The 14,510-nt window shown below is 52.9% G+C and overlaps 6 protein-coding genes across 6 annotated transcripts; 3 read left to right on the top strand and 3 right to left on the bottom strand.

Annotated features, from left to right (window-relative positions):
• Positions 1 to 85: 85 nt before the first annotated feature.
• On the bottom strand, positions 86 to 1,981 carry BDZ83DRAFT_759048 (3-hydroxyacyl-CoA dehydrogenase; the record flags this gene model as incomplete). Its single annotated transcript, XM_060515128.1, has 3 exons — positions 86 to 1,155; positions 1,214 to 1,846; positions 1,906 to 1,981. The coding sequence occupies 3 exons, from the start codon at positions 1,979 to 1,981 to the stop codon at positions 86 to 88; spliced, it is 1,779 nt and encodes a 592-aa protein (XP_060357109.1).
• A 1,247-nt stretch (positions 1,982 to 3,228) lies between these two features.
• Positions 3,229 to 4,909, bottom strand: BDZ83DRAFT_595749 (major facilitator superfamily transporter; the record flags this gene model as incomplete). Its single annotated transcript, XM_060506820.1, has 4 exons — positions 3,229 to 3,399; positions 3,493 to 4,540; positions 4,610 to 4,713; positions 4,787 to 4,909. 4 exons carry the CDS (start codon positions 4,907 to 4,909, stop codon positions 3,229 to 3,231), a joined length of 1,446 nt encoding a protein of 481 aa, XP_060357110.1.
• Positions 4,910 to 6,797: 1,888 nt separating this feature from the next.
• Positions 6,798 to 8,684, top strand: BDZ83DRAFT_759050 (amidase; the record flags this gene model as incomplete). The annotated part of the gene is made up of 5 exons (XM_060515129.1): positions 6,798 to 7,085; positions 7,159 to 7,570; positions 7,644 to 8,306; positions 8,372 to 8,515; positions 8,575 to 8,684. 5 exons carry the CDS (start codon positions 6,798 to 6,800, stop codon positions 8,682 to 8,684), a joined length of 1,617 nt encoding a protein of 538 aa, XP_060357111.1.
• A 22-nt stretch (positions 8,685 to 8,706) lies between these two features.
• Positions 8,707 to 9,885, bottom strand: BDZ83DRAFT_686715 (Threonyl/alanyl tRNA synthetase). Its single transcript, XM_060511269.1, has one exon. It carries the CDS (start codon positions 9,697 to 9,699, stop codon positions 8,884 to 8,886), a length of 816 nt encoding a protein of 271 aa, XP_060357112.1. The 5' UTR covers positions 9,700 to 9,885; the 3' UTR covers positions 8,707 to 8,883.
• A 1,513-nt stretch (positions 9,886 to 11,398) lies between these two features.
• BDZ83DRAFT_725222 (family 8 glycosyltransferase) lies at positions 11,399 to 12,389 on the top strand (the record flags this gene model as incomplete). The annotated part of the gene is made up of 2 exons (XM_060512728.1): positions 11,399 to 11,435; positions 11,488 to 12,389. The coding sequence occupies 2 exons, from the start codon at positions 11,399 to 11,401 to the stop codon at positions 12,387 to 12,389; spliced, it is 939 nt and encodes a 312-aa protein (XP_060357113.1).
• Positions 12,390 to 13,449: 1,060 nt separating this feature from the next.
• On the top strand, positions 13,450 to 14,218 carry BDZ83DRAFT_774248 (uncharacterized protein). The gene is given in 2 exon segments (XM_060515416.1): positions 13,450 to 14,065; positions 14,082 to 14,218. The coding sequence occupies 1 exon segment, from the start codon at positions 13,517 to 13,519 to the stop codon at positions 13,913 to 13,915; it is 399 nt and encodes a 132-aa protein (XP_060357114.1). The 5' UTR covers positions 13,450 to 13,516; the 3' UTR covers positions 13,916 to 14,065; positions 14,082 to 14,218.
• Positions 14,219 to 14,510: the final 292 nt, after the last annotated feature.

The raw sequence follows: 14,510 nt of genomic DNA on the forward strand, positions 1-14,510 counted from the left end.
TATACACAAGTCTCGCCAGAACAACTCCTATGACCCATAACGCCATCTAAACCATCTCCTATCCTTTCCACCGAGATTACCAGGTCTAAGTTCGAAGAACAGCAATACCAGAGATAGTGCGGTTATCGTCAGAGAAGATCTTCTTCTTCTCAGATCCGTCCACATTGCAGCGGTAAATGCTGCCACCAAGATCGCTGAAGTAAACATGCCCATTCTCCTGGTCCAACTTGACACCAATCGCCTCATTGAGATGTCTCACCAAGATCTCATACTTCTTGGACCCCTCGGACAGCAACAGCAATCCCGTCATGGGATCGATGTTGGCCCGGTTGAGCGTGTTGCCCTTGGGGATCTCTCCACGATCAGTCCAGAAAATGGTGTGCGTCTCCTCATCAACCTCCAAGTCAATCGGCTCCGGTAGATCACCGAGAAAACACTCAATATCGTCTCTCGTCTCAGCCGTCTTGCCCGCCGGCATCTCAATGTTCGCACAGAAGATGCGACCCTGTCCGGACTTGGGGGCGCCCTTTTGGGTCCAGTAGAACTTGCCCAGCTTCGGCGCGACGGAGATGCCGACGCACCACGTCTTCAAGTCAGAGGCGTCGGTACCGCCAATGATGAGGGCCTCGAGGTCGCTTCCGTCGAGGTTGGAGCGGTAAACTTTCATACCCTCGCGGTCGCAGAAGTAAATCTTCTTGGAGGCCGGTTCGATGACGAGTTGCTTGGGCGTGTTGATGGTACCGGGCTCGAAGAGGGACTTGACGTCGGTGCCGTCAAGTTTTGAAGAGAGGACGGCGCCGTCTTGCTTGCCCGGTGTACCCATGCACGTCCAGATCATGCGCTGAGTGTCGTCGGCGTCAATGTCGATGCCGTCGGGAACGTGTTGCCGGTCGACGAGGACGCGCTCGAGCTTGCCCTCTGACGAGAGCTGGAGAACCTGTCCAGAGGCCGAAGCGTCGTTTTCGTTTGCAAGACCGAGGTCGAGGGCGACGATCTTGGGGAGGTGGGGGTAAAGACCGCCCTTTGATGACTTGTTGCCGAGACGGCCCTTGGAGATGTACTCGCGTTGCAGGAAGTCGACTGTGTTCTCGGGAGACAGGCCACGCTCTTTGACGTAGTGGTCTTCGATGAAAGCGACGGTGTCGAGACCTACCTCTGTTGTTTCGTTAGTTACTGGATCTCAGTGAGACCTGTTTATGGATGGTGCACTTACCGTCCATCATCGTACAAGGACCCTTGCCGTGCTTGCTGAGTTCGTAGAATAGCGTATCAATCTCCTCGGGACTCGAAACGCCCTCGGCGAGAATTGACAATGTCTCTCTCTTGATAGCAGCCCACAACCGGTTAAACACAAAGCCAGTCGACTCTTTGCGCGCAGTAAAAGGTCTCGTTCCAACCTCCTTCTGCCTCTCCGTCATGAAAGGGAAAATTTCCGGGTTCGTGAAACCGTCCGTCATCAGCTCGACGACCATATTATGCGGGGGCATGTAATAATGCGTGTTCATGATGCGCGTCTTGGTCTCATCCCTAACTTTGCCGAGCATTTCTGAAGATCTGTATGACGATGAGTTACTGGCGAGGATGGCGTCTGAGGGCGCATGGGCCTCAAGGTCGGCAAAGGTGTCCGTCTTGATTTGGATCCTTTCAGGGACAGCCTCGATTACGAGCCAGGCGTTCGCGACGGCAGTTTCGAGGTCCGTAAAGACTTGGACGGTTCCGGGGCGCTTGCGGCCTGATGCTGGATATTTGTCTACATTTTGCTTGACGTAATCCAGGCAGGGTTGATGCTGCTTGGAATCGGGTTCGCGGACCTGGACGTTGTAGCCGCCGGATGCCCATGTGCAGGCTGATTTGGTGTGTTAGGTTATTATTCAGGAAGTGTGCTTAGAAGTGAATTGAGCTTACCAATGCGACGGCCAAGTACGCCTCCTCCCAGCACAGCAACCGGGCGGTCGCCGTAGTTTGATGGTAGTGAAGTCATTGATGTGTTGGAAATGTGAGAGTTGACGATTAAAGTAAGGGTTCAGGGTCTAATGATGTAAGATCTACAGTGCAGAATGACACCTCACAAAAGCCAAGACGGCAGATAAACTTATATATGTATCCAAGACGGGGTTGCAGATCAGTCTAGAAGACAGAGAAAGCTTCCGTCAAACATTTTGGCGGAGCACATCGTCATTCCCCTGAGCGCTCGCAAGTCGCCGAGGTTGCCGGAGACCCGTCAAGTCGGTCATCGTGGGTCCCGATAACGAGCCTGCAATCCTTAGTAAGTGGTCTTGAGCGGTCTGGTTTGGTGGCGCGAAGCAAATAGCAGAGGGATAAGCGCATTGACGGCTGTGGGTATGACGCAAGTTTTCGATGATGGGCCTTGGACCATGAATCGGGTTTCGGTGCCGATCGCGGGTCGGTGTCGCCGGTACGGGATCCACTTTATTATTGAAAACGTCGATTTCTCTCATCTAGAAGTCAAAAGGCGCGTTGCGGTGTCGAGAACTACGGGGTCGCTGATGGAACAAGATTACGATAAGTACAAGTCCAATCCCGTCTTATCATGATGAGCGCGAAAAAGCGAGATAGTGAGCAGGCTTGCGAGCAGGCGCTACCTTTGGTTTTGGGAATAGAGTTACGTCTCGAATCCGTCACCTCGGCATCTGGTGGGGCGGGCCCGTTCTTTTGGTTCCGGCCTCGGCACCCGCAAGCTTGTAAAGTGGGTCCGCCATGTCCCGGCCTCGGCAATTCCAAGAATATCTGTCAGGGTCCGCGTCGGTCTTGCTCTGGACAGAAGGGGTCTTCTCGGAAGTGCCGTGCGACGTGGGGGCCCCGTTTGAATTATTTCCGATCAGGTGCGGCCCTTATTCCGTTGCTTGTGGTCTGTCCCGATTCGAAATACATCCCTATTCTCCCCGGATTGCGTTTACTTCGGTGTCCAGCAACATTTCTGCATTTGGTCTCCTCACGGCTTACTTTCGAATAGCCGCAAGATACAACAAACCCACCTCAATCGAAGTCATGTCCATATTGAGCTGTGCAAAGCAATGACTTGGGCTACACATCACCATCAACCAACCTCAGCTGTTCATCAACATAAATCCATCGACAGCGAAATTTCATCATGAGTCCACATTTCAACAGCGGGGCCATCAAGGAACAGTTGGTTTTCACTACAATGTCATCATCTGTAGTCAGTAGCTACAGGATCTCAACTCTCTTCCGCGCGCTCTGGTAGTCTCAAACTTGCTCATCGTCGTCCTTCACGACAGGGCCCTTAGTGATGGATCCAGTCTCCCCCACCTCAGCATTGAGCACACGCCGCTTCTCTTCCCTGTGTGTGAGCAGGGTGAGCCCACTGGTCCAGATAATCAAGGCAATGGAGCTGGCAATCATGGCCCACATACCCCTCTGCAGTCCCAAATATTAGCACTCGTTTCATTCCCGACAGTCTGGTTATCGAACTCTGACCGGGCAGAAAAAAAAAAGCAGTGAGTAACTTACACTAAACCACGGTGCCATTGAAGCGCCGTAGAAGATGATGCTCCACCAAGCGTTGACGGCATTACTGCCCAGATTCATACCCGCAAGAACGACACCGCGGAAGATGCCCTCCTCATATCTCATCGCATCATTACACCACGCGAAGAACGTAGCCTGGCACGCATACACAGCACCAGCCCAGTAGTATGCGCCAAACACGACCGATGTCGACGCCGCGCTCGTCGGGTCTCTAGCAGCAACGAGAACCATCGCAGACGTCGCCACACCCGTAATGCCGATGAAGTAGGCGACGAGGTAACGCTTTCCGCCCAAGAAATCCGTCAACGTCGCCCAGAAGAGTGTTGAGACGATGCCAACGGCGGGCACGCCGGTAGGGTAGTTGTTGAGCTGGGCGACGGTGTATTTGTGTGTCGGGTGGCTCTTCATGTACAGGCCCAACAGGGAATTCGTGCTAAAAGACTCTGTCTCGCCGGCAATGATCCAGAGCATGACGAAGCCCCACCAGTACCACGACGTGAGCACCTTCTTCGCGAAGCGGAACGTCAGCGGCGAACGCTCCTGAATCTCGGGCACACGGGACCGCGCCAGGACCTTTTCCTCTTCGGTAAAGTAGAACGCCGTCGTCGTGTGAGGCGTATCGGGGAAGCACACGAAGCCGTAGATGGCAACAGGCACAGTCATCAGCCCGTCAATGATGAAGAGCCACCGCCAGCCGGAGAGGCCGTGCAGACCATTCATGCTGCTGTGGATGCCCGTCTGGATGAAGCCGCCGAAGAAGGTGCCCGCGAGGCCCGAGGCCGTGAAGATGCCGCTGCGCTTACCGAGCTCGCGCTCCGTGTACCACGCGCCGAGGATGTAGTGCGTTCCGACAAAGGTGGAGGCCTCTGCTATGCCCTGGAAGAAGCGGATGGCCATGATGGATTGCGGGCTGTGGACGCTGGCGGTGCACATTGTCAGGCCGCCCCAGATGATCATCATCAGGGGGAACCAGATGCGCGGTTTGACGTAGTGGAGAGACAGGTTGGATGGGATTTGTCCGATAACGTAGCTGGGCGGGATGTCAATCGTTGTCAAGGAGCAGTGAGAGGTGCAGTCTATGGGCATGCTCTTGACTTACCCGACTGTAAAGCAAGTGTTGATCTCGTTGAGCTGATTCCCCACGAAGCCCAGCTCCTCCTTCATACCGGAAACGTATGCATTGTTCAGATTGGTACGGTCAAGCTAAGAGGACCTATTAGAATCTTGCTGCTCGTAACAAACACCAACAGAAATCTGGGAAGAGGCATTGACTCACGTAGTTGACCAGGTAACTCAAGCAACAGAACGTCAAGATGAAGAAGTCAATCTTGGAAACGAGCTTCTTCTCCCCCGGTTGGTACTGCACGTTCAGATATTGGCGGACTTTCTCGAAAGCCATGTTGGGCAATGAATTCGGCAAGAGATACCGCAAAAAACCAAGCCGCTGTGAAATCGACGAATCAACTTATGGATTGCCAATTGATGGATTGCGGTGACAAGTCGAGCAGCTCGAGCACACCGTTCACCGTGGTAGATGCACCTGAGCCCTGACCGACGTGAAGGTCTTATGAGAATCGCAACCAAAGGCCACATGCACCCCGTTGCTAGCTCTCTACAAGCTGTCAAGAGTCAAGCTTGACACTTATCGCGGGCCGGTATCTCCCAAGAGATAAGAAATATGGTCACAGGAATAAAGAGCAGGGGTCTTGCGATAGGGCTGGCGTTGTTTTCCCCCGTACGGTAATCGAGACCGGGGAATAATCAGTGTCACAGGAACCGTTTAGGCGTTCTTTGACATTCTGCTTGAATATGATTTCTTATCTCAATGGCTGTCGCCGTGTAGGCGATCGGTGTGTACCCGACTCAGTTGAGCTATTGTCGGCTCCCCGTGTTGGTCGGCTCTTGTCGCAAAGCGTTGTGATTCGATGTTCCTGTTGCACTGTGAGCAACCAAGGGCTCGTTATCAAATGCTGGAGATCGCAGGCACCCGCAACGAACCAGAATGGAACGATAAGCTCACAGCTCTCCCCGGAGACGTCGTCCGATGGTTGTCCGAGAGGGTTAGCGAAAAGCTAGGGCGCTGTTCTTCAGCCTCTTCGAACACGCTGGATACGCCCTGGATGTGGTCGCGATAGTTCAGACGTGGCGATGTGGTGTTGCGTAGTGCTTCACGTCGTCGCGGTGGGCGTTTGCGATGGCGACCGTGGAATTGAATGCGATGATGGAAAGACTCGGCGATATCGATTTGAGAGAATTTTAGGTAGGGCTAAGACGCTTCTAGACGCGTCCCACTTTGCTCGAGCGCGTTCTCAATTGACTCTTGGAGACTTGATGAAGAGAGGTTCTAGAATTGAACTCCATCTCTTATTTGCAACGCCTTAAGCATCTACGATCTTACATGTACTATCTGTAGGTTTACCAGTGCTGCGGGAAAAGGAACCCGGCAGCGACCCTCACGGTCACATGGCGGCGTTTATTCCGGCGACAGCGGAGCTAATTCATTAGGTTCATTCTGAAGACACCGTCTGTCTGCGTCATTGACCATAATGAGTAGCACCGGAATTGCCCTCCCGCGTTACACGGGGCGTTAGCTTAACTAAGATCACCACTGTAGGCGGTTTCTATGATTGATTGTAGGGAGCTGGCACGCGCGGGGAGAACGACTCAGCGTCATTTCCAAGACTAGGGGGCAGTCCACACTGCAGTGTTGCCCCTCCACGAACGTGGTTTGAAGGATGTCTTTACCCATGGGGCCGTACCGAGAAAGCTCCCCGCCTCCAGAACTCATCAAAACGAGTGGACTTCGTATAGAGTTGACAGCCAGTGGTCAAGCTTATCAAGGCGAGTCGAGTTGGTAGTCCGAGTCTCCGCACGCCATTTCGACATGAATGTTCCCCGGGCTGTCTTATCTGTCGCGACAACTGGCCCCTCACAATACCACAGTTCCCGCGGATCCGAACTGACACTGTAGATCCGTCTCTTTGTTCACTCTCCTCAGATCTCGGGTGATGTGCCCCGAATCAAATCACCGATGACCGGTGCGGCGCGGGGCGGATTTGTTCGCGCTATATCGCTCCTAGACTACGAATGTAGTAATACTTAGGCCACCAGTAGCCGTTGCTGGTTGTATTTAACAGTTCCGGAGCCGGGCTTGGTCTGTTTAAACTCGACTCATAAAGAGGCTATCGTTTTCCCTGGCCACCTGCTTATCTGATCGTACCCGAACCCAAGATACATCCTCATACGCAACATTCAAGCCAATTGTCTCAGCAAACAGGTACTTCACTATGGGTAGCATTAAGACTGAGACGTGGGAGCTGGCAGCCGCCAAGAAACGAGAGTTGCTTGCGGCATCGCTCCCCTCAGAATGGCTGGTTCCGAAGAACCTGCTTCCTCCGGATTCCCAGGACGACGTCACATTGTGGCCCGAGACTTCGGGCTGGTTCACGGAGAAAGAGCTCGCTATCACGAACAGCGACGCCGCCGATCTGATCCCCAAACTCGCATCCGGAGAACTCAAGTCGTTAGAGGTCACAAAGGCATTCTGCAAGAGGGCTGTTGCCGCTCATCAGTTGGTGAGTACCCCTCTTCTCTCCTTCTCCCAGCTCTCTTACTTGCAGGTGAGCTCTTCACTCACAAATAAACCAGACAAACTGCCTCTCAGAAACGTGTTTCGACCGTGCACTCGCAACAGCAAAATCCAGAGATGAGCACCTCGAGCGCACCGGGAAGCCCATCGGGCCCTTCCACGGTCTGCCCATTTCCCTCAAAGACAACTTCAATCTCAAGGGGCTCGATGCCACCGTAGGCTTCGTTTCTCACATTGACAACCCCGCCGAGTACGATGCCGCGCTCGCCACGCTGCTGGAGGATGCCGGCGCCGTTTTCTACGTCAAGACGAACGTACCGACGGCGATGATGATTGCGGAATCGGTCAACAACGTCTTTGGCCGGACGGTGAACCCGAGAAATAGGAACCTTACGAGCGGCGGGAGCTCCGGTGGAGAGTCTGCGCTTATTTCGTTCAAGGGCAGTCCGCTTGGTGTCGGAACGGATATCGGTGAGTCTTGAATCACTCCAGCTCTGACTGTAACTTGCGCGAAGGTCAGCCGCTGATTTTGTCATTCGTGTAGGCGGTTCTCTCCGCATCCCCGCTGCTTGCACTGGCATCTTCACCCTACGACCATCCTTCGGTCGCTTCCCCACCCTAGGCTGCCGCTCCGGCATGGGCGGCCAGGAAGCCGTGCAATCCGTCAACGGCCCTATGACGCGGACCATCACGGACCTCGAACTCTACAGCAAAATCGTAGTCAACCAAAAGACCTGGCTCCACGACCCGCGCTGCGTGCCGATCCCATGGCGCGACATCCAGCTTCCTCCCAAGCTGAAGATTGCAGTGATGTGGAACGACGGCATGGTCAGGCCTACCCCGCCCGTCACACGCGCGCTCAAGGCGACTGTCGAGAAGCTTAAAGCCGCCGGTAACGACATTGAGATTGTTGATTGGGAGCCTGTTGATCACAGGCAGGGATTGACGCTGCTGGAGCGCATGTTTGTCGCTGACGGCGGCATCTCCATCCAGAAGGAGCTTGAGAAGTCGGGAGAGCCACTCAGGCCCGAAATGGCGGCGTATGGGACCGCGAAGGAACTCGGAACGTATGACATGTGGCAGCTTCATCTTGAGCGAACCGCGTTTCAGAAGCGGTATCTCGACCGGTGGACCGCGGCTGGGATCGATGCGATTCTGTGCCCTACGACGCCGTTTGCGAGTGTGAAGAGCGGTGCTTTCAAGCATGGTGAGTTTGAAGAATCCTGATCACGGCTTCGTCTTGGGGTATTGTTCTAACCCATGAACTTACAGTTGGATACACGGGTGTCTACAATGTTCTCGACTACTCTTGCGTTTCCTTCCCGACTGGGTTGACAGCAGACCAAAGCTTGGACACACCTCTCGACTCTACAGAGAAGCCACTCAGCAAAGATTGTGAGGCTATCCACGCCGAATGTAAGTCAAGTCTCTGCTCTCATAGTCAACGACTAAGATGGCTAACCATTTCTACGCAGATGACGCCGCGGCAGTGCATGGCATGCCCATCAGCCTGCAGTTGGTTGCTCGGCGGTTAGAGGAGGAGAAGGCGATAGCCATGGTGAAACATGTTCTTAGCGTGATCTGAGACTACATAGCAAGCCACGAATAGATGTAATTCTAGGTGTCAGGAATTGTATGGGATCTAAGTTGTGGTCCGCGTGAAACCAAGAGGTCTTCTTCTTTCGAGAAGAATAACCTTTCCCTCTATCATGATACACCTTCTAACGTTAAATTATCATCCGTGCACCCATGCCATTTTGATCTTCAACCGTCTCCGACAGCTCTTATTTCACCGCGTAGCTGACCTTTGACTTTCCTTTACTCCTCGAAATCTTCTTTACGACAGTCTCCCCACACAAATCCGTCGTGTCAACGTGCGTACCGCCACAAGGGTACACCTCGGCGCCTACAATCTCCACAACGCGAAACTTCTCCCCGGGCGGCGCCAGACTCCGGTCCGGAATCAGCCTCTCGAGCCCCCGCGCCCGGAAATCATCCTCATCCCAGAAATCAACCTTTACCGGCATCTTGGCTGCCAAGAACTCATCCACCTTGCCCTGGATCGGCTCCTTCCACTTCCCGTCAATGAGCCCCTGGAACTCGCATGATGCCGAGTCCGGAAAATGCGACGCCTTGAGCTCGTCGAAGCCCTCGACTTCCTTCTCGAGGAGGTGCCGTACCGCTGCGCCGAGGACGTGTCCTGCTGTGTGGAGGCGGGAGTACAGCAGTCTCTTCTCGACGTCGATGGCCTGCTCTACCTCGTCGCCCTCTTTGAATATCGCGCCGCCGATGAAGCGTCCGAAGTGCAGTACCTGGCCGTCGCGTACGGCATCCATACGGACGGAGTTGACGGCGAAGGAAGAGCATGCGGTGGCGGTCATGGAGCCGATGTCGGAGGGCTGGCCGCCGCCTTGGGGGTGGAAGATTGTTTGTTCCGTCACGACTACGTGATCTTGGTCGCTCCCATCTTTGAAGAGTCCGCGGTTGGCTTCTTCGAGGTCTGCAAAGGGGCGGATGGCGGTGACGATGGTCTTGAGGGTCGTGAGTTTTGCGTTGTGCTGGAAGGCCAGGTATGTCCTGGCTGCTGCTGTCGATGCCATTGTTGTGTCGGTGTCTGTATTTGTGTATGAGCCCTTTCTGTTCCGAAGGCGATCTAGCAATGAGACGGTATGAGACGATTTCAACGCCTGGACAAGCGCCTTTGATAGCGCTATAAGATTGGTGAGTAGTTGCAATGTCTCTTCTTCTTGACTGTTCTAAGGGGTTCTACAGCCGGCGGGTTGACATGAAGGGCGCGCGAGTGATGATGAAATGTGGTCCGAAAGGCACTTTGGTAACATCAGATGGGGCCTCGGAGCGGCGCGTGCGCGCTCTTCCAAAGGAATTGACAGGGGTTGACTTTTCCATCCTCCTAAGATGGGATTTAAGAACCGCCGTCCGCTTTACCTATCTTAGAATTTGAGTCAGGTTGTCAACTAATTGTAGATCAAGTAGAACCAACACAGGCTTTGCTGATGAGAACTGGATGAGCAATTCGGGCATATACTGTGCTCATACTCCAGAATGGCCACCGCGTCGTCATTTCATCGTACATTTTCGGCGGCCGCCGCATCCGCGCAATAAGACGCTAGAGGTAGTGACAGAGGGTTTAAGTCGATCATGACGCCGACTACTAATAACAACACCCTTGGCGAAGAGTCCGACATCGATAGATTATTATATTGACCGCATTCGCGACATGCTCAACAAGTGAGCCAATATCATCTCGGTTGAACCTCACGCGGACGCCGGCCTTGAGTTTGTACGAGCATTCAACAAAATACAACGGCAAACCCACCGTAGTACTGGCTCCAGTAAAAGCAGAAGAGAGAACGCCGGTAACATGGGCGCGGTGGATATCAATCCCGGAGGAAGACCAGAGATTTTGCTAAAGCGCCCCGTCCCCTCTTGTTGGAAATCGCGGATTTTGGACAAGTCTCCATGCTCACAGCCCCGTTGCCAAGGAGAAAAGAGGAAACTTCGAGCATTCAATGCCTTGAGTCCGATCTAACGCTACAGGGTTGCTCAAACCCTTTCCAAAAGCGGGCACTAATCACTTTTGTTGGTGGATGTGACACAGCTGACCTGGCTGTTGTGTCCAATTGCCGGTATTGGCCTCGCTGATAGCAGCTACTGGCATGTTCTCAGTCAGCTCGAGCTCCTCCTCGATTATCACCGGCTTCACATTTCCATGGAATGACCCATGATCTGCCATCCGGCCAGAATCAATCGGGAAGCAGATCATGATGGCCATACGTTGTTGTTCGAGTCAAGAATCATCGTGGAGGCCGAGACAGGCTTCTTCAAAATTCATGACCCCCTCCGGATGAAGAGAACGACATGCTCCGCTGATAGGCCTATGTAAGTGCTTCCAAATTTCACATCATCGAATCGCTTCACGCCCGAGTGACGTATGATTCGAATTAGCGGAAAGGCGCGGGCTTGGCTATGCGAGCATAATCGAAAGAGGAAATCGGATCTCAAACTACATGTATGTCTCAGCATGCGCAACTCATAACAAGATCAGTTAATGCTTCCGGCGCTGGGAGTGGTCATGTGTTTCCGTTCCACAACACATGTGGCCAACTTGTCATCGGCACGGGCCGAGTACCACATTTGTTCCACCACCCAGGATGTGGCTCATGAACTAAGGGACGAACGCCTTGAGTACATATACTGCAGATGATACCCTGGCATATTATTCACCACTGTTGCCAGGAATCTCACAAACACATTTACCGCAAGAAAACGACCCATAAAATGTCACAAGCTAAACGGGCAGTACAATCAGATAAAGGTAATGTTGTCTTCCCAAGCATCAAGCCTCACCCTCGTTGACCTCTCTTAAGTCTGGGCTAGTCTCATCACAAATATGTGTTACCTCCCCGGGCTTCTGACCTTACATCATTCCCTTCTGGCCTCGAATACAAAGTATCCCTTCATCGCCCTTTACACAGACTGCTTTCCCGAGGAGGGCCGCGCCGCCATTGCTGCCAGAGGGATACCCCTCCATCGGGTTTCACGACTAAGCCCATCGAATACAAGAGACTACTCAAGCGAGCCACGTTTCGCAGACACGTGGACCAAACTGACCGTCTTCTCTCTCACCGCATACAACCGAGTCGTCCTCTTAGACTGCGACATGCTCGTGCGCAAGAACATGGACGAGCTGATGCTGCTGCCCTTGAATCCTGCTGACACCACCATCACTACCGGCACAAAGGTCTTCGCTGCCGGTCACGCGTGCACCTGCAATCCTCTCAAGAAGCCTCACTACCCGACGAGCTGGATCCCGGCCAACTGTCCGTTCACATCTCACCATGCCGACCCCGATGCAGCCCAGACCAATGGCAAGGATCTCACTCAGCAGCCACTTGGGCTCCTGAACAGCGGTCTTCTCGTCGTGGTCCCCTCCAAAGGCCAGTACGATGCGATCGTAGACTGCGTCAAGACCGCACCTGCAGAGTGGGTATTCCCTGACCAGGACCTTCTCGCCAATCTGTTCCGTGGACGATGGGTCGGTTTGCCGTACGTTTACAACGCACTGAAGACGCTGAGATGGAGCGGCGTGCACCATGCTATTTGGAGGGATGAGGAGGTCAAGAACATTCACTACATCCTTAGCCCTAAACCCTGGGCTGATCGTGAAGGCGATACATCGGATCACGACGAGTCTCATCATTGGTGGTGGGCGGCGAACAGGAAACGCAGGGCACGGGAGGAAGCCAGTGGGATTGCTGATGAATATTGAAACATATAATGGAATGATTGATTGGCATTATTGCCCAGGCCATTGATCACAGGTCGTCAATCTAGCTATTTACAAAATCTACACGCCACGGATGGTGGTATGCGACCAGATACTGAGGCACCCCAAACCCAGATGAGGGACTGACAATATGTGAAGATACTGGTAGACTAGTTAGTGGATGGCATCTGATTGTGTTCAAAGGACAAAATCGTGTAAAGTAGCCTTGGTAAACAAACGGTGCATCAGGTGTCAGTTTTTGTTTGTTGAGTGAGCCAACGTGCGGTGGTCCTAAGTGTTTATTCATTCTACGCTTTAGTGAAGGATTTATATTTCTCTTGGTAATTTCCGAGAGGAAGAGCGTGCATCAGGATATATTGCCTTACTTCTTATAAGGCTTTTGAGAACGTCGTTTTGCCAAGGCGCGCAACGGGTGTTTGGGTTTAAATGAGATCTCTAAAGTAATTAGGTACTTGCTCCTGGCCGTCCTGATTACGGGTTTAAGAACTACTCCCAGTACTTAGGTAGGTACTAATGCTCCTGGTCGCGAAATGGTCACAATTGTATAAAGTGATCTTCTGTGTAGAATCGTCATGGCCCATGCCAAACCATATCATGCCTCTGTAAGCTTATAGATCTAAGCCATGGCTCTCGTCTGCTCATTCTGCTATTTTTATCGGACCCATTGATACTCTAGTTGTGGCTACCTGCTTTATTGCGGCCGGATCCCGCTCCGCCATTGCTGAATACAGCCAAGTTTGCCAATGTCAGATGCAGTCAAGCAAGGCCAGTGCCTTAATCTCGGTGCGTCCTTGCGTTGGATGTCAACTGGGGCGTGTGCATGTATCCATTCCATATGCTGCCTGACAGCCTAAACTGAGTGAAAGATTCGGTTGCCCAGAGCTGAGCCACAGGCAGGGGGGCCTCGTGCTGCGATATCGCCTCTCGCAGAAGACCCTACCTAGGTAGGTTGTAGAGTCTCGACTCTGGAGGAACGGAGAATTCACAGCAGGTCTAGAACTATCATTAGGGCGGAATCATCCACCAGTAACACAGTCCTTTTCTGCACCAAGTCATCCTCCTCTGTCAGCAAGCATTTTGCGCGGCCCAACACACTGTCTACCACTACCATGGCGGCGACGTTTCACCCATTTCTGTGCCTCGCCGGCAAGCCCCGCGCTCGCATCTGGGAGCTAAACCGTAGAGCCTCGCATCGTCGAGGTGCGTGTTCTCTATCATCGACCAAGCTCTACCAATGTCGAGGGGATCGAGCCAAGTCTCATATGGCCACCGCAGGAGCGCTACTTGTGCTCGCCTACCCCCAGCCCCAGCCCAGCTGCATACTTGTCGCGAGGGCCATGGACATCCCAATACATGCCCCGATGCTGTATATCGATTGGAGAAGGCCTTTTCCGAGCTCACTACGACACTTCATCCCGGGCCCGACCCTGCGTCCGAGGGTGGCTCGCGGCAGGAGCGCTATGTCTGATTCAACTTCGATGATGATATCTTCTCCATTGGGAAGATGAATTTGCACGAATTCTAGACTATTGCGTACCAGGTTCGCCGGCTGCGGCTCCCGCGGGTGGACCGCTGAAGTACTCTTTCCCGTACAGAGGCGTCATCAATTAGGAGGCGGTTTTGGAATATTATCGTACTTTACTTAATCTGTCCAGAAGGTATGAGATAGAGTAGCCTGTTTAACAACTGAGAATATCGATTTTCGTTGTGGTCTTGAGAGTGTATATTTTGTTGCGACAGAAGAGATGGGCGAGATGATGATGAGCAGTGTCAACCTAGATGCTATGGTGAAGAGAGAGTACGAGGAGTTTTGTGGACCAGGAGAACAGGGTTGAATGAAGTTGAAAAAGGTGGTTAATAGTGCTGCTAGCTATTATCGTTGTAGCAATTGATGATCGCAACTGAAAAGGCTTGCGCATCAGTAAATAGAGAAAGCTTCTGAACAGTGAACTTCAGTTGGCGCTCCTGATGAAATTTGTAACGTATGCCTTCCACCAGAGGCAGACATAATATCTGTGAATCCCCATTCCATCCTCTCTGTACATGGCATTTTTGTATCAAGACCGGAGAACCCATGTGATTTTCACTTGCCGCCGTCGCATT

The sequence above is a fragment of the Colletotrichum acutatum genome (assembly GCF_030867785.1).
Source record: "Colletotrichum acutatum strain CBS 112980 chromosome Unknown BDZ83scaffold_316, whole genome shotgun sequence".
In the NCBI taxonomy this organism is placed as follows: domain Eukaryota; kingdom Fungi; phylum Ascomycota; class Sordariomycetes; order Glomerellales; family Glomerellaceae; genus Colletotrichum; species Colletotrichum acutatum.

Excerpts from the sequence above, each read along its gene's own strand:
- BDZ83DRAFT_686715 (XM_060511269.1), bottom strand. The coding sequence starts at position 9,699 with ATGGCATCGACAGCAGCAGCCAGGACATACCTGGCCTTCCAGCACAAC.
- BDZ83DRAFT_774248 (XM_060515416.1), top strand. The coding sequence starts at position 13,517 with ATGGCGGCGACGTTTCACCCATTTCTGTGCCTCGCCGGCAAGCCCCGC.